This window comes from Protopterus annectens, chromosome 14.part0, assembly GCF_019279795.1.
Source record: "Protopterus annectens isolate FY-2018-M chromosome 14.part0, PAN1.0, whole genome shotgun sequence".
Classification (NCBI taxonomy): domain Eukaryota; kingdom Metazoa; phylum Chordata; order Ceratodontiformes; family Protopteridae; genus Protopterus; species Protopterus annectens.
The window spans coordinates 128,415,505-128,435,030 of NC_056748.1; the positions used below are offsets into that span (position 1 = coordinate 128,415,505).

At 39.1% G+C, this 19,526-nt stretch overlaps 1 protein-coding gene across 1 annotated transcript in view; it reads left to right on the forward strand.

The window, feature by feature from the left end:
- The window catches only part of LOC122788890 (EF-hand calcium-binding domain-containing protein 6-like), a 239,817-nt gene extending 224,420 nt beyond the window's left edge, over window positions 1–15,397 (forward strand). The window contains exon 7 of the mRNA XM_044055839.1: window positions 14,938–15,397. Within this exon, the coding sequence (XP_043911774.1) occupies window positions 14,938–15,159 (222 nt within the window). The 3' untranslated portion in view covers window positions 15,160–15,397. The remainder of the gene's footprint in view (window positions 1–14,937) is intronic.
- The last annotated feature ends 4,129 nt before the right edge of the window (window positions 15,398–19,526 follow it).

Below are 19,526 nucleotides of genomic sequence, written 5' to 3' on the forward strand. Positions count from 1 at the left end.
GGAGAAGCAAGATCTCCGTTGCTTTTTCTGAGTCTCGCTATGTTAAATGAGTTTAACATAGCGACAGTTTAAAATAAGCAACGGACATCTCCGTTGCTTATTTTAACTGTCTCGCTATGTTAAACTCATTTAACATAGCGAGACTAAAAAGCAACGGAGATCTTGCTTTCCGTTGCTTTTTAACACTGCCTCGCTATGTTAAATGGGTGTAACATGGCGAGGCAGCTTTAAAATAAGCAACGGAGATCTCCGTTGCTTATTTTAAAGCTGTCTCGCTATGTTAAACCCATTTAACATAGCGAGACAGTGTTTAAAAAAAACGAGTTATACTAATGGAAAAAAGTCCGGGCGACCGGACCTTTTTCCATTAGTATAACTCGATTTACAACGGGCACGCTGGCCAATCAGCGTGCACGTTTTGGGGGGATCATGGTATAATATATAATTATCAACCATGGGATGGGTAAAACCAATCTCTAACCAAATGGGATAGGATAATTTGAACACGAAAAGGGAAATTAGTTAGGCTTAAAAATGGAACACAACAGCAACTGTGTAGTTCCTGTGTTGTCCATTACCTTACTTGGATAGAAGGAAGTTTCTTTGCTCACCAGTGGGAGTGGGGAGCCTTGAGCAGCCTATCTGTCCCTGAAGGAGTGACCTCAGCACAAGAGCTGTAGTAACTGGTTGTTTTGGACCATTTCTAGCTCTTTTGAAGTTCCCTGTTTAAAATCCACATTTGCGCGGCTTTGCGTGATTGTGCGCATAGCGCAGTGACGGTTAAACAGGGTTAAACTTTTTCTGGCTCCGCCAAGTCTGCTCTTCAAATTTTCCCTTAGATAGCTCTACTCTTAGATTAACCAGTCTACTCGTTATATTATAAGCCTAGCACTTGTTCTCAAAACTTCTCTTCTAAGTAAGCACTCTCATACTAAAGTAGCACTACATCCACCTACCACCTCAACCACTTCCCTTAAAGGCACAGCACTCTCTTATAATATTCTAGCATGTCGAGTGGTAGATTGCTAGCATCTTCTCCTGTTCAGCTGGTTAATCTGGGAATCTTGAGACAATGCTATAATTGTCTCATGTACTCAGACAGCCCTCTCCTCCTCCCAACAAACACAAATACATGTGAGAGATGCAACTATATAGCCAAACTGGAGGCTGAACTCTCTCAACTCAGGACTGGCAAGACCAGACAGGAGGAGAAGGTAACCACACACACAACAAACCCAGTCACACATAGACCTACCCCAACTGCAAATCAAACACATAATAACACAAAAACATACTTGGAGGCTCTATTAAAAAACTTACCAAAACAACAGAGGCTCCCAAAGCAGACACCCAAAAATCCACCACCTCAAAACATAACACATGCAACACATACTTCAATAAATCGGTGTGTCAATAAATCACAGCCCTTAAGGCCAAGCACTATGCCTGATACACTAGTGATAGGTGACTCTATAGTCAGACACACTGATGTCCCACTTACCAGGCTGAGCAAGGAGAGGGTAACAGTAAGCTGCCTATCGGGGGCTAGGATCCGCCATATAACACACGCACTCAGGTCACTCAAAAGCACGTACAAATATGACTCCGTCATTGTCCATGCTGGCGTGAATGACCTGAGATGTACCTCCTTGGACTACATGAAAAGAGACATAGAGGAGCTCTCTGATTATGTAGACCAGGCTGGTATGACCCTGACCCTGAGCAGCATCTTGCCCTCACCAAGCATGATGCCACAATACAAAGACAAGATGATCAGCTTTAATAATTGGCTCAATTACTGGTGTCATTCTAGGGGAATCCAATGTCTGTCTGCTTGGGATGACATGCTGGACAAGCCACGCTGCTTCGCAAGGGACGGCTTGCACCTGTCACCACTGGGCTTCCAGATATTGGCTAAGGCTCTTGCCACCCCCATAGTGCCTTTTTTAGGCAAGGCTCAAAAGATGAACCCACCTCCTTAGAAAACAAAAATGGAAAAAAATTAAGGGTAATGCTGCTCAATGCCAGAAGTCTAAATCTCAAGATGCAGGCTCTCGAAGCACTCCTCAGTATGGAAAACATCGATGTCTGCGCAGTAACTGAGACCTGATTCAAGGCTCCTGAGAGCACCCCAGCGCTACCAGGCTTTACCTCGTATCATGCTTTTCGGCCCCAAAACCCGGGCCGAACCACAAAGGGAGGGAGTGTCCATATTCATCAAGGATACCCACACCTCCAGGTTAGTGGCAACTCATGAAGCATCGGAGACCATCCAGGTGCAGCTAACCATAGGCAAAACTGCTACACAACTGGTTGCATGTTACAGACCACCCTCCCAATCTCAAGAACCCCACTCAGCCTTCCTGAAGACATTGGAAGATATGAATGTCTCACCAAATACCATCATATTGGGAGACTTCAACTACCCTAACATAGACTGAGTGCACTATTCTAGCCCTAACACCCTAGCCCAAAGGTTCCAGGAATTCATAAACTCAAATGCAATGGAACAGCTAGTCACCTCTCCCACAAGGGGGGATAATATACTAGACCTGATCATCACAAACATGGGGACAAAATGCTCCACACCGGAAGTATTCCCCTCACTGGTGAGATCTGACCACAAACTAATCACCCTGGATATACATTTACCACTTCCACCCCCAGCACAAAAGACTATAGTGAGAAACTTCTCAAAATCCGACTTTACACTTCTTAAGACTGAGATGGTATCATTTAAGCCCACAGGGCCAATGGAAACCACAACCCACAATGCTGAATCCTACACAAATGCTTTCTATGGACATCTCCAAGAATGCATGGATCATGCAATCCCAAATAAAACCAAGACCCTCTCCACCAAAGGAAAGCTTCCTGTCTGGTGGACCCCAGCCATAAACAAATTGTATAACAAAAAAAGGAAGCTACTGCAAGACAGAGCAAAATCCCATAAAGGGAAGGCATCACTGACCAGCACTAGCAAAAAACTACGTTCACTCATAAAAACATCCAAGGCCAACTTCGAGAGAAAAATCGCCAAGGACACTAAAGTTAACCACAAGGCATTCTTCAGTTATATTAGAAAGCTGGGCGGAAACCCTCAGATATGCTCAGAGTTAGTACACAATGACAAAAAATTTACCGAACCCACACATATTGCCAACATTCTGGCAGACAGGTTCAGTGCAAATTTCTCCCCCCCCCCTCACCTCCAAAAGAAGAAATACTTATCCCAGCTGAATGTAACCTCCCTGTCATCTCTGATTTCCAGATGAGAACCGCCCTCAGCAAGACAAAAAACACAGCATCAATGGGACCTGATGGTATCCCCGGCTGCGTGATACGTGAACTCCAAGAGTTCACATACATCCTACAGAAAGGCCTCACTGAAACGGACAACTGGTGCCGGAATCATGGCCTTAAACTGAATGCCAAGAAATGTATAGTCATCCCCTTTAGGAAAAACAAAGTACCCACAAATTATCACATAGACAGTAACCCACTGAGTACGGAAAAAGTAATCAGAGACCTGGGGACCCAAGTTGATAGTGACCTCTCATTTGACACCCACGTTGCCAAAGTGGTTAGAAAGACTTTCTACCTTGCCCACCTTATCATGAAGGGGTTCACATCCAGATCAAAGGAGGTCATCGTACCCTATACTCCTCCCTTATCAGGCCCATGATTGAGTACAATGCCCCATTTGGTATGTACCTCACCCGGCACTTACAACAGCTGGAGAGACCCCAGAAGTACCTCACCAAGAGGATCAAGGGTCTCCAACATATGTCATATGCTACCAGGCTAAAGAAACTCCAGCTCTATTCAGTAGCATACCGCCTGCTCAGAGGTGATCTGTGCCTGACATACAAGGCCATGTCCAACCAGGAATTGATGGACATGCTCCACCTTAAAAAATCCAAATCCATTAGAACCACAAGAGCCAAAGATTTAAGCCTCAGTACAAATATGAATAGAACATGCTGGAGGGACAGATTCATAACTCAGAGGCTTCCCATACTCTGGAACAGAATCCCAGTTCATGTTAGGCAGAGCCCCTCACTGACTCTCTTCAAGAGAAATCTTGACGAGTGGATGGGAGATCGTAGGTTTACCCCGGGGGTCACCCCTGTGTCGCTACTTGACCTAATTTTAATAAGTAAAGGGGTCTTCAATGTGTCACTACTAGATAAAGGCACAGTATTCTAAATTTATTCTGTACACCTTAGTACCACTACATGGGGTGGCGAAAGCCACATCTCTAAGGCTAGGCTTACAAATGCCCCAGGGCAGATAGCCTAGTACTAAACTATGAAACTATGAAACTTGCCTAGTACTTACCTATGAACTTATAAACCTATGAAGGGAGGAAATATCTTACACAAAATAATAACTCTATGTGTACTTAAGATGATCTATTAACCCCAAAATGTATATCAGGCTGGTGAAAGGGTGTTGCACTATGAATATCAACTGGGCATAATATAGGATAATTATTGACTAATTATAGTTATTTAAGGATGACTAATGAAACATACTATACATAAAAGAACAGCAGAGCCACAAATTTACAAAGATTATGACAGGATTGACAAGCAATATAGTGATGAGTATGACCAGGAATATGGTGAGTGGTTGATGGGGGTAAAAATAAAGGAAGGAGTACTCAATGGAAGTAATAGACTAGGCATAGTATGTATTGACAAATAGCACTTTTACATGTAGCATTTTGTAGTACTTTTACATTCTCTTGACCTCTTATGAAATAAAATATAATTACCACTTTAAAACTTTTCCCAAACAAACTGCCTCAGATTTTATAACCCTAAATTTCACTCATTCAAACATTACATCTACCTCTAGCCAAATATCATAGACTATCCCACATTAAATCTAATAATCTCATGTTAAGGAAACTAAAATACCTACTGAACTTCACCAGTAAGCCACACTTAGAATATAACCCCTCTACCCTGGCAGATGGTGACATACATCCCAACCCAGGACCCTCAAATACTTCTTCTGAAGTCAGACCTATTATTTCAAACTCGTCCCTTCCTTTACCAACCTCTAATTCAAATACCTTACTCATAGGACACCTTAATATCTGAAGTGTCAATAACAAGGTCACCCATCTCCACTCTCTTCTTGAATATCACTCCTTTGATATCTTCTGTCTAACTGAAACCTGGTTAAAACCCTTCACTAAAGATACTGAAATCATTCCCCCAGGCTACAACATTCTGAGACTAGACCGCAATACTCGCAAGGGTGGGGGAGTAGCACTCCTATTTAAGACTGAACTAAATATATCCTTAGTACCCTATGTTCCCCTGGAGATTACCAAGACTGAACTCCTTATTTCAAAGCTGCAACTGAACCCAAATAAAGCCATCTATATTATCTGTATCTATCTACCTCCTGGAAATAACTCCATAATAATAGAAAATATCCTTAGCTGGGCCTCTTCCACCTACCCACAAGAAACTGTAATACTTGGAGACTTCAACCTCGACTGGTCCTCAGTTAACACTAACAACCCAGCCTCTCACATTAATCTCCATGGCTTTACTCAGACAATAAACACCTCTACTAGGATTAATAAGCCTAATAACAAAGAAAGTATACTAGATTGGATTCTTGTTAACAAACCACAACAAAAATATCAAGCCGGTACTTTGCCTGATGACATTAGCGACCACAACTTAACCTATATCATAAGACAAAAGAATGTCACTACTAATACCCCTACCGTCAGGACCTTATGTAGTAATAAATATTTTAATCCTATCCTATTTAAAACTGAACTAAATGCCTGCAACTGGAACCCTCTAAAAACTCTTCCTCTTGAAGAAGCTGTTCAATATTTTAACACCAAATTCTTAACAATCCTAGACAATCATGCACCAAAACGAACTATCAGAGTTAAATCTAAACCAGCCCCGTGGCTATCTAAGGAAACAAGATAAAAAATGTTACTTAGAAACAAATCTTGGATAAAATGGAGAACTAGCAAATCTCCCTCAGATCAACAGACCTTCAGACACTTAAGAAACAGTAACAAAAAAGCTATTCTGTCAGACAAAAAAAAACTACTACACCTCCAGCAAATGAATCACAATAATCCCCAAAAATTCTGGTCAACCTTAAATAGACTTCTTCACCCTGGACAGACTACCACTCCCTCTCCCTCTGGGTCTGAAAAGAATTCTTCCCATGAAACTGCCAATGCTCTCAACTCCTTTTTTACTGATACTATCAATTCATTAGCCTCTCACCTCTCCACTGACAATTCTAGCATCCCTGATCTAGCATCTTCTAATCAACCAACCTTCATAGTACAACCCATCTCCACCACCTTTATCCAAAAATGCATCCAAAAACGTAAACCATGTACCCCATCTGCTGACCAACTTCCATCTGAATTCCTCCAAAAAGCAGCTACTGAAATAGCCTATCCCATATCCATTCTTATTAATAGAACTATTAATGAAGAAACCATACCTGATATTTGGAAAATCTCGCACATCATACCCTTACATAAAGGAGGAAACTCCAAAGAATACTCTAATTATAGGCCTATAGCCCTCCTGTCTCCACTAGCAAAAATCATGGAAAAATGTGTTCACTATCAGTTAATGAATCACTTAACTAAAAATAACATTTTAACTAACTGTCAACACGGCTTTAGGCCTTTTCATAGTACTACCACCGCTCTCCTTTCCTTTACTGACTTTATAAACAAAAACTGCAATAATAATATCCTATCTTCAGCACTCTTTATTGACCTGTCCAAAGCCTTTGATATGGTCAACCACCCCCTCCTTATAAAAATCCTGGAATCTCTTGCCTTAGAACCAAAGGCTATCCACTGGTTTACTTCCTATCTCACTAACAGGAAACAGGCAGTCCTCTGGGATAACAAACTCTCCTCTCTTCTCCCAATTTCTCTTGGTGTCCCGCAAGGCTCTATTCTTGGACCTCTTCTATTCTCCCTATTTATAAATGACTTACAAGTAGCTATTCCCCAAGCTACATGCATACAATACGCTGATGACTCCACACTTATTTGTTCTGCTAAAACCATCCCAGAGCTTCAAACTATTTCTCAAAATGTATTCCACACAGTTGAGGCATGGTTCTTAAAACGCTGCCTACTTTTAAATGCTAAAAAAATGAAACTCCTCCTTTTTAAACCCACTACTAGGTCCCCCACATTAGACTTCTCTATCTCATCTATTAATGGCACCCTTATATCAGCCGACTCTACTACCAAGCTGCTAGGTGTCATGATTGACAACAATCTTACCTTTGATTGTCACATCAATAACACCATTAAAACTGTAAACAGGAAATTGGGCTCTCTCTACAGAATTAAAAAATTCTTAACCCCTGCAGCTAAAGTTACTCTTGCCCACTCTCATCTTATTTCCACTCTTCTCTATGCCTCACCAATTTATACTAACCTGAAGAAAAACAATCTCTCTAAACTGGCTAACACTTATAATAGTATAGCTAGATTTGTTACTGGTAATCAATTCAGAACTCACCACTGTCTGAACCTACAGCAACTTCACTGGCTTGAATTAAAAAACATGTTGCTCCTTTCCCAACTCACCTTTGTCCAAAGAGCTTTCTATCAACCTAATAACACACCTGTACTTTTCAACCTTTTTACCCCTTACTCTAACCTTAATTCACTTCGCTCCTCAAGCAAACTCCTAGTAACTTTAACTAAATCCAATAACCTTGTTGGTGACTCCCTCTTCTCCAACACCATTGGTAAATACTGGAATCAACTTCCTATTGAACTTACTTCTATTCCATCTCCTGTTCTTTTTAAACAAAAACTTAGAATTTACCTAAAAAATCACTGGTTATGTCCCTGCTTTAACCCCGACTAACTCTAACTTCCACAGTTTCCTCTCTTCTTCTCTCTCCCTCTCCTTTTACCTTCTATTTATTTCAAAGGTATACTACCTCCACTTTATAAGGGTTACCTCTCAACTATCCTTTCCTCCATATGGTAACGTTTCTTATTGCTGACAGTTTATAAATTTATCTAATCTGCTTACTCTTTTTTCTGTTAATGTCCTTCTTTTTATACTTTCTTTTTATGTCTTAAAATTTTAAATAATGTTAAATAAGTTGTCCATTTTTATGTCATGAATGTTGAATCTTATGATGTAATACTGTATATTGTCTATTCCCACCACATTTTATTCTGCTCATTTTTGCAGGCTATGTAACTGTTTTTGTCTCTATGTGGAGCTTTTCTCCCCGGGCCTCTACTGAAAATGGAAATATATCCAGTTAGACTAGCCCGGTTAACAAATGTAAAATAAATAAAATAAAATAAATGTAACAATTACCATTTTCTAATGGAGGGTGTTATAGAGTGCAGGTGTAATGTACTGTGGATAACAGGTGACATAGCCTGCAAGTATCTGTGAAGGGTAAGCTATGGATCTGAATTCAAGTATCCATCTTATTTTAAATTTATGAGAAATCATGTGAGTATATGTGGAATTAAGACTTGAGCTATGATGCTTGTGTAAAGTACAGTGTTCTGTAGTCCTTGTACTTAGGTAGGGATTATTTTCTGACTGCAGTCAACTGGGCTGTGTGTTTGTGTGTGAGCTGTTGCTTGACATTACAAACCCTTACTATGGACATTAATGATCTAATTAAAAATGCTTTACAACTGTAAGGCACTGTTGATACTAGAGATAATTATCCTGTAAGCTTACAGTGATTATATCAAAATTAGCTACCAAAATGTATTGTATATATTGTTTATATGTAAGTTATGGCATTGTCCTTTTAATACTAATGTATAGTGCTGTTTTTTAAGAATAAGTCTGTACCATAATTCCAACCAGGGATCATATCAGTCGCCTTGATACACAGGGGTCCAGGGAAGTAAATATTGTGGGAAAAATAGCCAGGGAATTGTTATGGCTAGGTTTGTATAGGCCTTAGGGACGATAGCCTAGTACCAAAATATGAACCTATGAACCTATAATGCAGTGCCAGGTTAGAGCTATAGTTGCCTGTTTCGTGACATTTTTGAGATGATCATCACTAAAAGCAGGTCTGTATTTAGTACTACCATCCAACACAGACATTGATGAATGCCAACCTGTTTGCATAAGCTTGGATGGGGTTTCAACATCTATTAGGCTTGGTGAAGGAGTTGAGAGAGTGGTCCATGCTCTATCATGGTGTATGTTTGTAGGCTATTGAACTGAGTCACAAACAGGAATGGAGGAGGGTATGGTGATGTTTGTAATAACTGAGAGGATGGAGGAGAATATTGGAGGACATCAGCTGTTAATAGAAGGGAGACACAACAAGTTCTTAAGCTTTTATTGGGATGCATGAGGGGAAGGAAAAGAGTCAGTGGGATTGGATGAGGAGGCAAACCTCCAGGATGGACATGACATTGGACCTATGATTTCAGCTTGAAAGGAAATTTGATTTGATGGACAGTGACTGCTGCTGGGTTGATGGGACGAGCAAACTCTGATAACTGTCAGGTGGCTTGAGATTGCTATAATCATGCATGTCTGCAATTACTTCCAGCTTCTTAAAAGGCACACTGTACTCAGAGTGTCTGCATTCTAGGTTTTGTCAACATATACTTGTGATGGAAGAACAGGCATTTCCACCGAAAAAGTGGAGTATGATCATTACAGACAACCACTTTACATGCTTTTGTAAACTCTGTATAGCACATAACATTGCAGAAATCATCATCTGTGGAGTATGGCGTAGGCATCTAAAATGAAGATTTTTTTGGATAAATGTTGTGCCTCAGACAGGCTTAGGACAAGGGAGTTTATGCATTGTTAAACTTGGCTGACTTCATTTGCAATGGAATTTATTGGCCATGTTTTCTTTAATCCCTATTTAGTGACATAATGAGAATGCACATTCATGAGACTATAGAACTTTAGGTGTTAGAGAGTTCCATTTAACCCGAACATTATTTTACAGTCAGTATATTTAGAGAAGCAGAGTTACGGGTAGAAAGTGATACAAATAGTCACAATCCAATAGGTAACTGATAGAATTATATAAAGTAAAACTGGTTTCCTTCATAGTAATAACATGTATTTGATAGAAAAAAAAAATATATATATATATATATATATATATATATATATATATAATTTGATAGAACTGTTTTTTTTTCACAGTAACAGAGGTTTGATAAAACTGCTTTCTATCATACTAACAGTGTGTTATTTTCAGAACACAGCATCTGCAAGTACAAAAGAGAAATGTGCAGTAAATAACTATGATTAGCTAACAGAATGTGCTTGTGAGAAACGATAAGTATTAACAAATGGCACTGACAATAGCGACTTGCTGAAATATCATAAACAGTTGAATGTATACAGATATTCAAGTGAATACACCTGCTAAAGGGAAACGGCTAACAACAGAAAAAGTTACAGACTATCCTATCAATGAAAGAACAGTTCGGCCTGCTGAGAACTGGTGTTCCCTGGGTGAGATAAGGATGCAGACAAATAATGTTTCAATACAGGAAAAGAATGTTTCATTAATAACAAAGTTTGAAACTTGATAAAAGTGACTGTGTTAACTATCTGGTGGACAGCTTTGTAATTTGCATCAGCTAATGAAGTGCAGTGTATCTGACAGTGATCTGTGTTGTAAAAAATGTTATAATCTTGACTGTAGTGCTTCATCAACTTGTTTCAATAAACCATTCAGTATACGAATATATAGTTGTACAGCATTTTAGTCTGAGCAACCTTTTAATAATTCAGTTTAACAGTGGTGTGCCACACTTCATTTGGACCCTTTAAATATTCATAAAAGTACCATGACAAGCACTAGTTAATATTTTGTTGGTGCCAACCTCCATACAGTCAGTATTGAACAGCTCAGCAGTATCAGGTACTTCCAAGTGAGTGAAACTGAGATTTCATCTTTGCATCTGCTCAGAGACATTCACCAGCATTTTTGACAGAGAGGGTGTTTCCAGTTTGCAGTTTTGGTCTACAGCCTGATCACCTGTTAGCCATTTCTGAAAAACAGTAAGCCTCTTTCTGAAATAACATGGATACCATCTAGGACATAAGTGCTAAATGTACACATTCTGTGGCCATAGACTTAAACCAGACTCCTGATAAAATTTGGACATTATTATGTCAGTGGTATGAACAAGCCAGTAGTGATGTTAAATGTAATAAAGCATTGCTTGGTATAAATAGAAGTAAGACAGTTTATATGTGTAAATGCGATTCAGTGTTTTGATCAGTATGTGCAAAAGTGCAAAATAAAAATTGAATGTCTTAACTGTGGAGACAGATATACTTGTTTTTCTTTAACATGTCATAAAACTGTATTACAGCAATTGTCAGAAAGGTCTATGCAGGGCAAATCAAAATTGTCAGATGAAATCAAAAGACATTTTGTAATACCAGTTACTACCCTGTATAGGGAATTCCAGTCATTTTTAGATCATGCTAAAAGCTTACAGGTTGTAGAGACAGCTGAAATGCTTCACACCTACTGCTGACAGTGGAATGCTCTTAACAAGGATAAGTAATTATCAGACAAACAGCTGGATGTTAATTTGACAGAGCTTAATGAAAAACATGTGCAAATGTTAGCAAAACATGACATACACGTTAGACAGTATATGCAAGATGTTTTATACATTTTGACTAGGGCTGATATTGCTATACATACTGCTCTGGATACACAGGAAAATATGGCTGGGGACACTGACACAGACGCACTTACACATGTGTTACAGGATGCACAACAGAAACATTTGAATGCCATGGCAAAGGAAGTAGAATTGAACATTAAGATAGGGGAATTACAGAAACAGCTACAAGAATATGCAGTTGCAAATGCACATTTACAGAGACATGTCAGAACACGTTATTTCAGATAACATTACCACTGCAAATGTGCAGCTAGTGACAGGTTCTCCAGTTGATCTCTACTAACAGTCTTGTTTGTTACAAAGCATTTCTCATTGGAATGACAAGAAAGGCATTTTTTACAATCTGTTGACATTTGAAGACTGGCTTTCATATACAGTTGGCAGTCCATGGAATGATTCACTGCAAAGATGTTTTTTGGTATTTATTCTAAAGTGTTATAAGACTTTCATTGTTTCTAATGAATGCAGGCTTGATTCTAAATTAGACAGAAAGAGAGCTATACTCTTGGCATATTCCCAGGGTCAAACTTTGACAACAAAGTTGTTAGAGCATTTTAATATTACAGTTTCTGACAGGATGCTAGAACAGGCAGAACATTTTAAGTTGGCTTTTCAAATCATTTACAGAATAGATGACAGGGAAATAAATGACCCAGAAATGCAAACAATGCTAACATGTGCATTTTTGGAACAAGTAAAAGGAGTACCAGGTGATATTAAGTGCATTTATGAGGAAACTGCTGACACATTACAGCAGTGTATTCATCAGCTAATGAGAGGGAGAAGTAATGAGTGACAGCAGAGACATTTTTAAGCATAACATTTTTTTTTCTTGGTACTGATGAATATGGGTTTGAAATAGTAGGTGCAGTTGGACCGGGTAAGGGTAGATAAAAGTGGAGGGATGAAAACAAGGATGTACTCCAGCCATGGGAAGCCCTAATACAGAAATTGCATGTTTTTTTTTCCTGTAGAAAACTAGGACATATCAAGCAGGACTGTGTATACTACAGAAAATGGAAAATAGCCAAATAGAGAAAGGAGTATTTGCATGGGACTCAGAAGAAAAAGAAGTCAGTAAGGAAAAGCAAAAGCAAAAGTTGCAGGATGATAACATATAGGGTCAAACATTTTACAATTTTTCCAACTGTATTTTGTGGAAAACAAGAGATGAAAGTGAACTGAGTGTTAACCAAAAGTGCATAACAATACAAGATAGCTTAGTAGAGAGCAATTGAAACACAGCAGTGCCCCTGACAGATGAACAAAGAGATATTTGGAATACCACAGAGAAAGAATTTCAGACTTTATGGACAGAAACAAAAAACAGACTGTGGGAAGTAAGAAGTTCTGATTACAATGGGGCATGCAAGGGATTATAGTCCTTTCCAAAAACAGTATCCGTTTCCAGCTGAGGCAACAGATGACATGAGAAAATGCATTTTAGACTGAGAACAGGCAGGCATAATTTAAAAGGGACATAGTCCAACAAATTCATATATTTGGCCAGTTAAAAAGAAGGACGAGAGTTATTGTTTGGTATTAGACCTCCGTAAGGTTAATCAGTACACACACCTGAGAGCACATTTGATACCACAAGTTCCAGAAATAGCAGCTTGTATAAAATCACAAAGTAATTGGTTTACAAGGATAGCTTTAGCAGATGGATTTTTTTGTAGTACCACTTCCGAAAAGGGAATGGCAAAAATTTGCTTTTACCTTTGAAAATCAACAGTATGTCATGACTAGACGACCTCAGGGTTTTCAGAACAGCCCTGTCATTTTTCATCAGATAGTAGAGACATTATTACAGGACATGAGTAAAGATGATACGGTTTTTCGTTATGCTGATGACATTTTGATACAGTCAGAGACTGTGGAAGAACACATATCACAGCTGAGAAAAGTTCTGAGATAGTTGCAAGAGGCAGAGTTCAAAGTAAACAAAGACAAAATACAGTTTTTGTCATGAGAAGTCAAATTTCTAAGAACCATTATCAAACCAACAGGGAGGACTCTTTGTCAGGAAAGGGTGAGGGGCATTCTGAAATGTCTGTTAAACTTTATATTAAAAAGACTGCCAATCTGGTATCTACTGTAACTAATGTAGGTGGTAAAGAAAGTAACATAACCAATGGAGACGTGATTTTTCTGTAAAATTCAAAGTTTGATTTAAATTTTGATTGAAACTTTTTTGGTTTTTAAAGTAAAAGGGGGATTTGATAGATTTATATGAAATAAAACTGGTTCCCCACATAGTAATATGTATTTGATAGAAAAATATATATAATTTAGTAGAACTGTTTTTCTTTCACAGTAACAGAGATTTGGTAAAACTGCTTTCTATCGTAGTAGTGTGATATTTTTAGAACACAGCATCTGCAAGTACAGAAAAGAAATACGCAGTAAACAAATATTTAGCTTAATGGAATGCACTTGTGTGAAACAAAACGTATTAACAAATGGCACTGACAATAGAGGATTGTTGAAATATCATAAACAGTTGAATGTATACAGATATTCAAGTGAATAAACCTGTTAAAGAGAAATGGCTAACACAGCAGAAAAAGTTATTGACTATCCTATGAATGAAAGAACATTTCACCCTGCTGAGAACTGGTTTTCTCTGGATGAAATAAGGATGCAGACAAAGAATGTTTCATTAATAACGAAGTTTGAAACTTGATAAAAGTGACTGTTTTAACTATCTGGTGGATGTTTTTGTAATTTGAGTCCGCTGAGGAAGTGCAGTGTATCTGACAGTGATCTATGTTATAAACAAACTGTTATAATCTCGACAGTAGTGCTTGGTCACTTGTTTCAATAAACCTTTCAATATACGAATATCCAGCTGTACAGTATTTTAGTCTGTGTAACCTGCTGATGATTCAGTTTAACAGTAACCGATTCTAACATTGTAGCACTAAATCACTATTGCTAACATATTTTGCACACAAGAAATTCATTATCTTTCATATCTTTAATTTAATATTGAATATTTTGTTCTTGCCAGATTACTTTTTAATGTCATACATTTATATGCATATCTTTCTTTCTCCTGATTATATCTTTGTTGAGGAAGCCATGCTAATCTCTTAATGTACATACTTAGTCTATTTTTCAAAATAGTAAAACCTATTTAATTTCTCAAATATCTAAAGGTTTTTAAATATGTATGTTCCTTGGCAACAGTAATAGACAAGGATTTATTATTTTTATCTCTACAGATGGGTGGAGACTGGAAGACCCTCCTCAAAGCTTGCAAAAAACTGGATGTTAACAACACCGGATACCTGTTGGTACCTGAATTCAGAGCCATACTAAAGCTTTGTAATGTTATTCTGGATGAAAATGAAGTTTATCACATAATGGGGCACTTTGATAAAGACATGGTTGGAAAACTTGATTATTCAAAGTTTATTGAAGAGACAATAAAGAAAAATAAATAATTTGCTTTATAGTCTTTATCTGCCTGCATGCATGGAAGTCATTAATAAAACATGTAAATTATACTTATTTGTACATTGGTAATCATCTTTAATTTGAGAAACAGATTTGATTTTCTAAATTGCTCTGCTGATTTTTATCAGCTTCTTTTTCTTCTGTATTTGCATGTTCACTATGTATAACGGAAAGCTATTATATTTACAACATTAAAAAAGTTTAAGGGCTTTTTAATAATGTAAAATTAAAAGTGGTTATTCCTGGATTTATCAAAACATTATAAAAACACTCTGTAACTATTTTAACTGTATTAATATTTTTGGAATAATTTGCAGAGTCTAGCAATAAATATACATACAAAAGTGTTACCACAAATTGTAAATGTTTTATTTGCTTTGCATCCTCACAATTGCTAAAACAAAGGCTGTTTTTATTTAACATTTGTTGACTGGGAAAGTCTGACTAGGACAGAGCCCATTTTCAGAGGAGGCCCGGGGAGAAATGCTCCAGATGCATGTCTTTGGAATGATGGAGGAAACCAGAGTACCTAGAGGAAACCCATACAAAATGAGGGAGGAAACCAGAGTACCTAGAGGAAACCCATACAAAATGATGGAGGAAACCAGAGTACCTAGAGGAAACCCACACAAAATGATGGAGGAAACCAGAGTACCATGAGGAAACCCACACAAAATGATGGAGGAAACCAGAGTACCTAGAGGAAACCCACACAAAATGATGGAGGAAACCAGAGTACCTAGAGGAAACCCATACAAAATGATGGGGGAAACCAGAGTACCTAGAGGAAACCCATACAAATGCTGGGAGGACATGCAGGCTCCATACATAAAGCACCCTAGCAGAGAATTGAACTGGAAAACCTCTTGCTGTGAGGTGACAATGTTATCCATTGCACCATTGTGCCAACCCTTACATATTTTTATCCTTAACTCATTACATTCGAGTGACACCTCCAGGCGTTTCTGCAGTTACCTACTACTGGGTTTCTAGGCGTCAAATATTGCTTGCTCATATTTGCATTAATAATTCCAAAACCATGCTATATACAAGGTATCAGAATAGCTTATCTTGAAGCATACATGATGACAAACACAACTGTATTAATATTTGACCTCTGTCAATGAGTATTTGTTAGAAATGTAAGGTAATAACTTAAATTTTAAAGGCTCAAGCTACACCCGCTGGGAGTTAAAGGTACATGCTCAAAAGAACTGTACTAGAGGGAATGAGAGTTTAAGCCACAGAAAATTTACTATACTGTATAGCAATTTTCACATTATTGACCATAGGACCAAATGGAGGAGATGACTTGATGACATGATATTAATTGTTGTTATATGTGTTGCTACATCAGCTACTTTCATCAAGAGCATTGATCTGAATATTTACATGTGGATCAAAACATCTACTGACTTATCTACTTTTAGCCAATAGTTGTATAAGCATTTGACTTAATCTTGCACATAGGCAGTACTTGTATAAAAACCTGCCTGATGACCTCCTGGCATTTGTATTGTGTGCATGTAACACAATGTTTTTGAGAATACAAACACACACACACACACACACACACACACACACACACACACAAACACACACACACACACACACACACACACACACACACACACACACATACATACACACACACACACACACACACACACACACACACACACACACACACACACACACACACACACACACATGCACATAATTCTGATTAAGTCTTGGGAATAGCCGAAAGCGCTCAGTAATAAAGTATCATATATTTTGAAAGTGTGCAGCCTTAACTGATTTGAGGGGAGCCATCACCAAAGTGCTTTGTTGGTTGTTAATTGTGAAATAAACCCAAAGATTTGGAATACATGGATCCCCCAGATGATATGCACTTTTTCTTCCTCTTACTTGAGAGAAAGCACCTTCCAAGAGTTAATAGTGTAGATGCTTCATCACCAGAGCTTAATGGGACCACAGCATAATTGGAATATATTTCATAGGTTCATAGGTTCATACTAGGCTATCTGCCCTAGGGCATTTATAAGCCTAGCCAGTGTGTGTTTGGTTTTCGCCACCCATTTTAAATTAATTTTGCTATGCCTTTTTTCGAGGTTAGTATACTGTGCCTCTGTCTAACAGTGACACAGAAGTGATACCCGGGGTAAACCTACGATCTCCCATCCACTCATCAAGATTCCTCTTGAAGAGAGTCAATGAGGGACTCTGCCTAACCTGGACTGGGATTTTATTCCAGAGTGAAGGGAGCCTCTGGGTTATGAATCTGTCCCTCCAGCATGTCCTATTTATTTTAGTGCTGAGGTTCAAGTCTCTCGAGCCAGAGCTTGATGGGATTTGGATTTTCTGAGGTGCAGCATGTCCATTAATTCCGGGTTGGACATGGCTTTATACATCAGGCACAGATCACCTCTGAGCAGGCAGTATGCCAATGAGTAGAGCTGGAGTTTCTTTAACTGGGCAGCATATGGCATCTGTTTGAGCCCTTTGATCCTCTTGGTGAGGTACTTTTGGGGTCTTTCCAGTTGCTGCAGGTGTCTGGTAAGGTACATCCCAAAAGGGGCATTGCACTCAACTATGGGCCTGATGAGGGATGAGTAAAGAGGCACGATGACCTCCCCTGATCTAGATGTGAATCCCTTCATGATTAGGTGGGCTATATAAAATGTTTTTCTAACCGCTTTGGCCACGTGGTTGTCAAATGAGAGATTGCTATCAACTTGGGTCCCCAGGTCCCTAATTACTTCTTCTGTACTTAATGGATTACCACCTATGTGGTAATTTGTGGGCACTTTGTTTTTGCCAAAGGGGATGACTATACACTTTTTGGCATTTAGCTTGAGTCCATGGCTCTGGCACCAGTTGTATATGAGGCCCTTTTGGAGGATGCTTGTGTTGGCTGGAGAGTCGATTATGGTGCCCAGTTTGCAGTCATCTGCAAACTTGGTCAGCCACAGTACTTCCGTGTTGGTCTGTACCTCCGAGAAATATATACCGAACAAGAGAGGTCCCAGGACTGAGCCTTGTGGGGCGCCACTTGTAACTGGTTTGGAGTCTGACATGGCTCCAGCAATTCTAACCATGTGGGTTCTGTCCTTGAGCCAGTTTGCAACCCATGTAGTGACATAGGGGTTTATATTTAAGCTGGTGAGCTTATCTATAATGACCGAGTGGGGTATTGTATCGAAGGCTTTTGCGAGGTCCAGGTAGGCTGTGTGGACCACCTTCCCCTCGTCAATGGCCTTGGTGACTGTTTCAAAGTAATCGACCAGGTTTAAGAGGCAGGATCTGCCCTTAACAAAGCCAAACTGGGTAGGATCCAGTGTCTGTAGGTCCCCAATATCTTTATTTATGAGGTCCATGATGATCCTTTCCATAGCTTTGCAGACCAAGCTAGTCAGGCTTATGGGGCGATAGTTTCCAGGATCCATTGAGGCACCACCTTTGCGGAGAGGGACCACTGTTGCTGTACACCACTCTTTGGGTACATATCCTGTAGTAAGGCTGACATTGAACAGTAGTTTTATGTTTGGATTTAGCTCTTCTTGGAGTTCATGTAGGATGCAGCCCGGGACACCGTCTGGTCCCATTGATGCTGTGTTTTTTGTTTTGGAGAGGGCGGCTCTTACCTGAGCATCTGAGATGTCAAGGGGGCAGCACTCTGCTGGGATAGATATTTGCCCTTTTGGTGGGGAGGGGGGGAGAAGTTTGCACTGAGTCTGTCAGCTAGGATGTTAGCAATGTCTGTGGGTTCGATGTATTTTTTGTCATTTTGGACTAATTCTGAGCATATCTGTGAATTCTCACCCAGGTTCCTAACATAACTAAAGAAAGCCTTGTGATTATCCTTAGTGTCCTGTGCAATTTTTCTCTCGAAGCTGGCCTTAGACAATTTTATGAGTGCCCATAGTTTTTTGCTAATACTGATCAGAGATGCCTTCCCTTTTTGGAATTTTGCTCTATCATGTAGTAGCTTCCTCCTTCTATTGTATAGTTTGTTTATGGCTGGGGTCCACCAGACAGGATGTCTGCCTTTGGAGGATTGGGTCTTGGTTTTATTTGGGATTGCATGATCCATGCATTCCTGAAGGTGTTCATAGAATGCGTTTATAAAGGATTCTGCAGTCTGGGCCATATTTTCCACAGGCTCGGGGGCTTTGAAGGATTCCACCTCAGTTTTGAGGAATGTGAAATTTGCTTTAGAGAAGTTTTTCACTTTGGTTTTCTGGGCAGGGGGTGGGGTCGGGATGTGAATATCCAGTGAGATTAGTTTATGGTCTGATCTTACCAGTGAGGGATACACTTCTGGTCTGGAGCATAGAGTCCCCATGTTGGT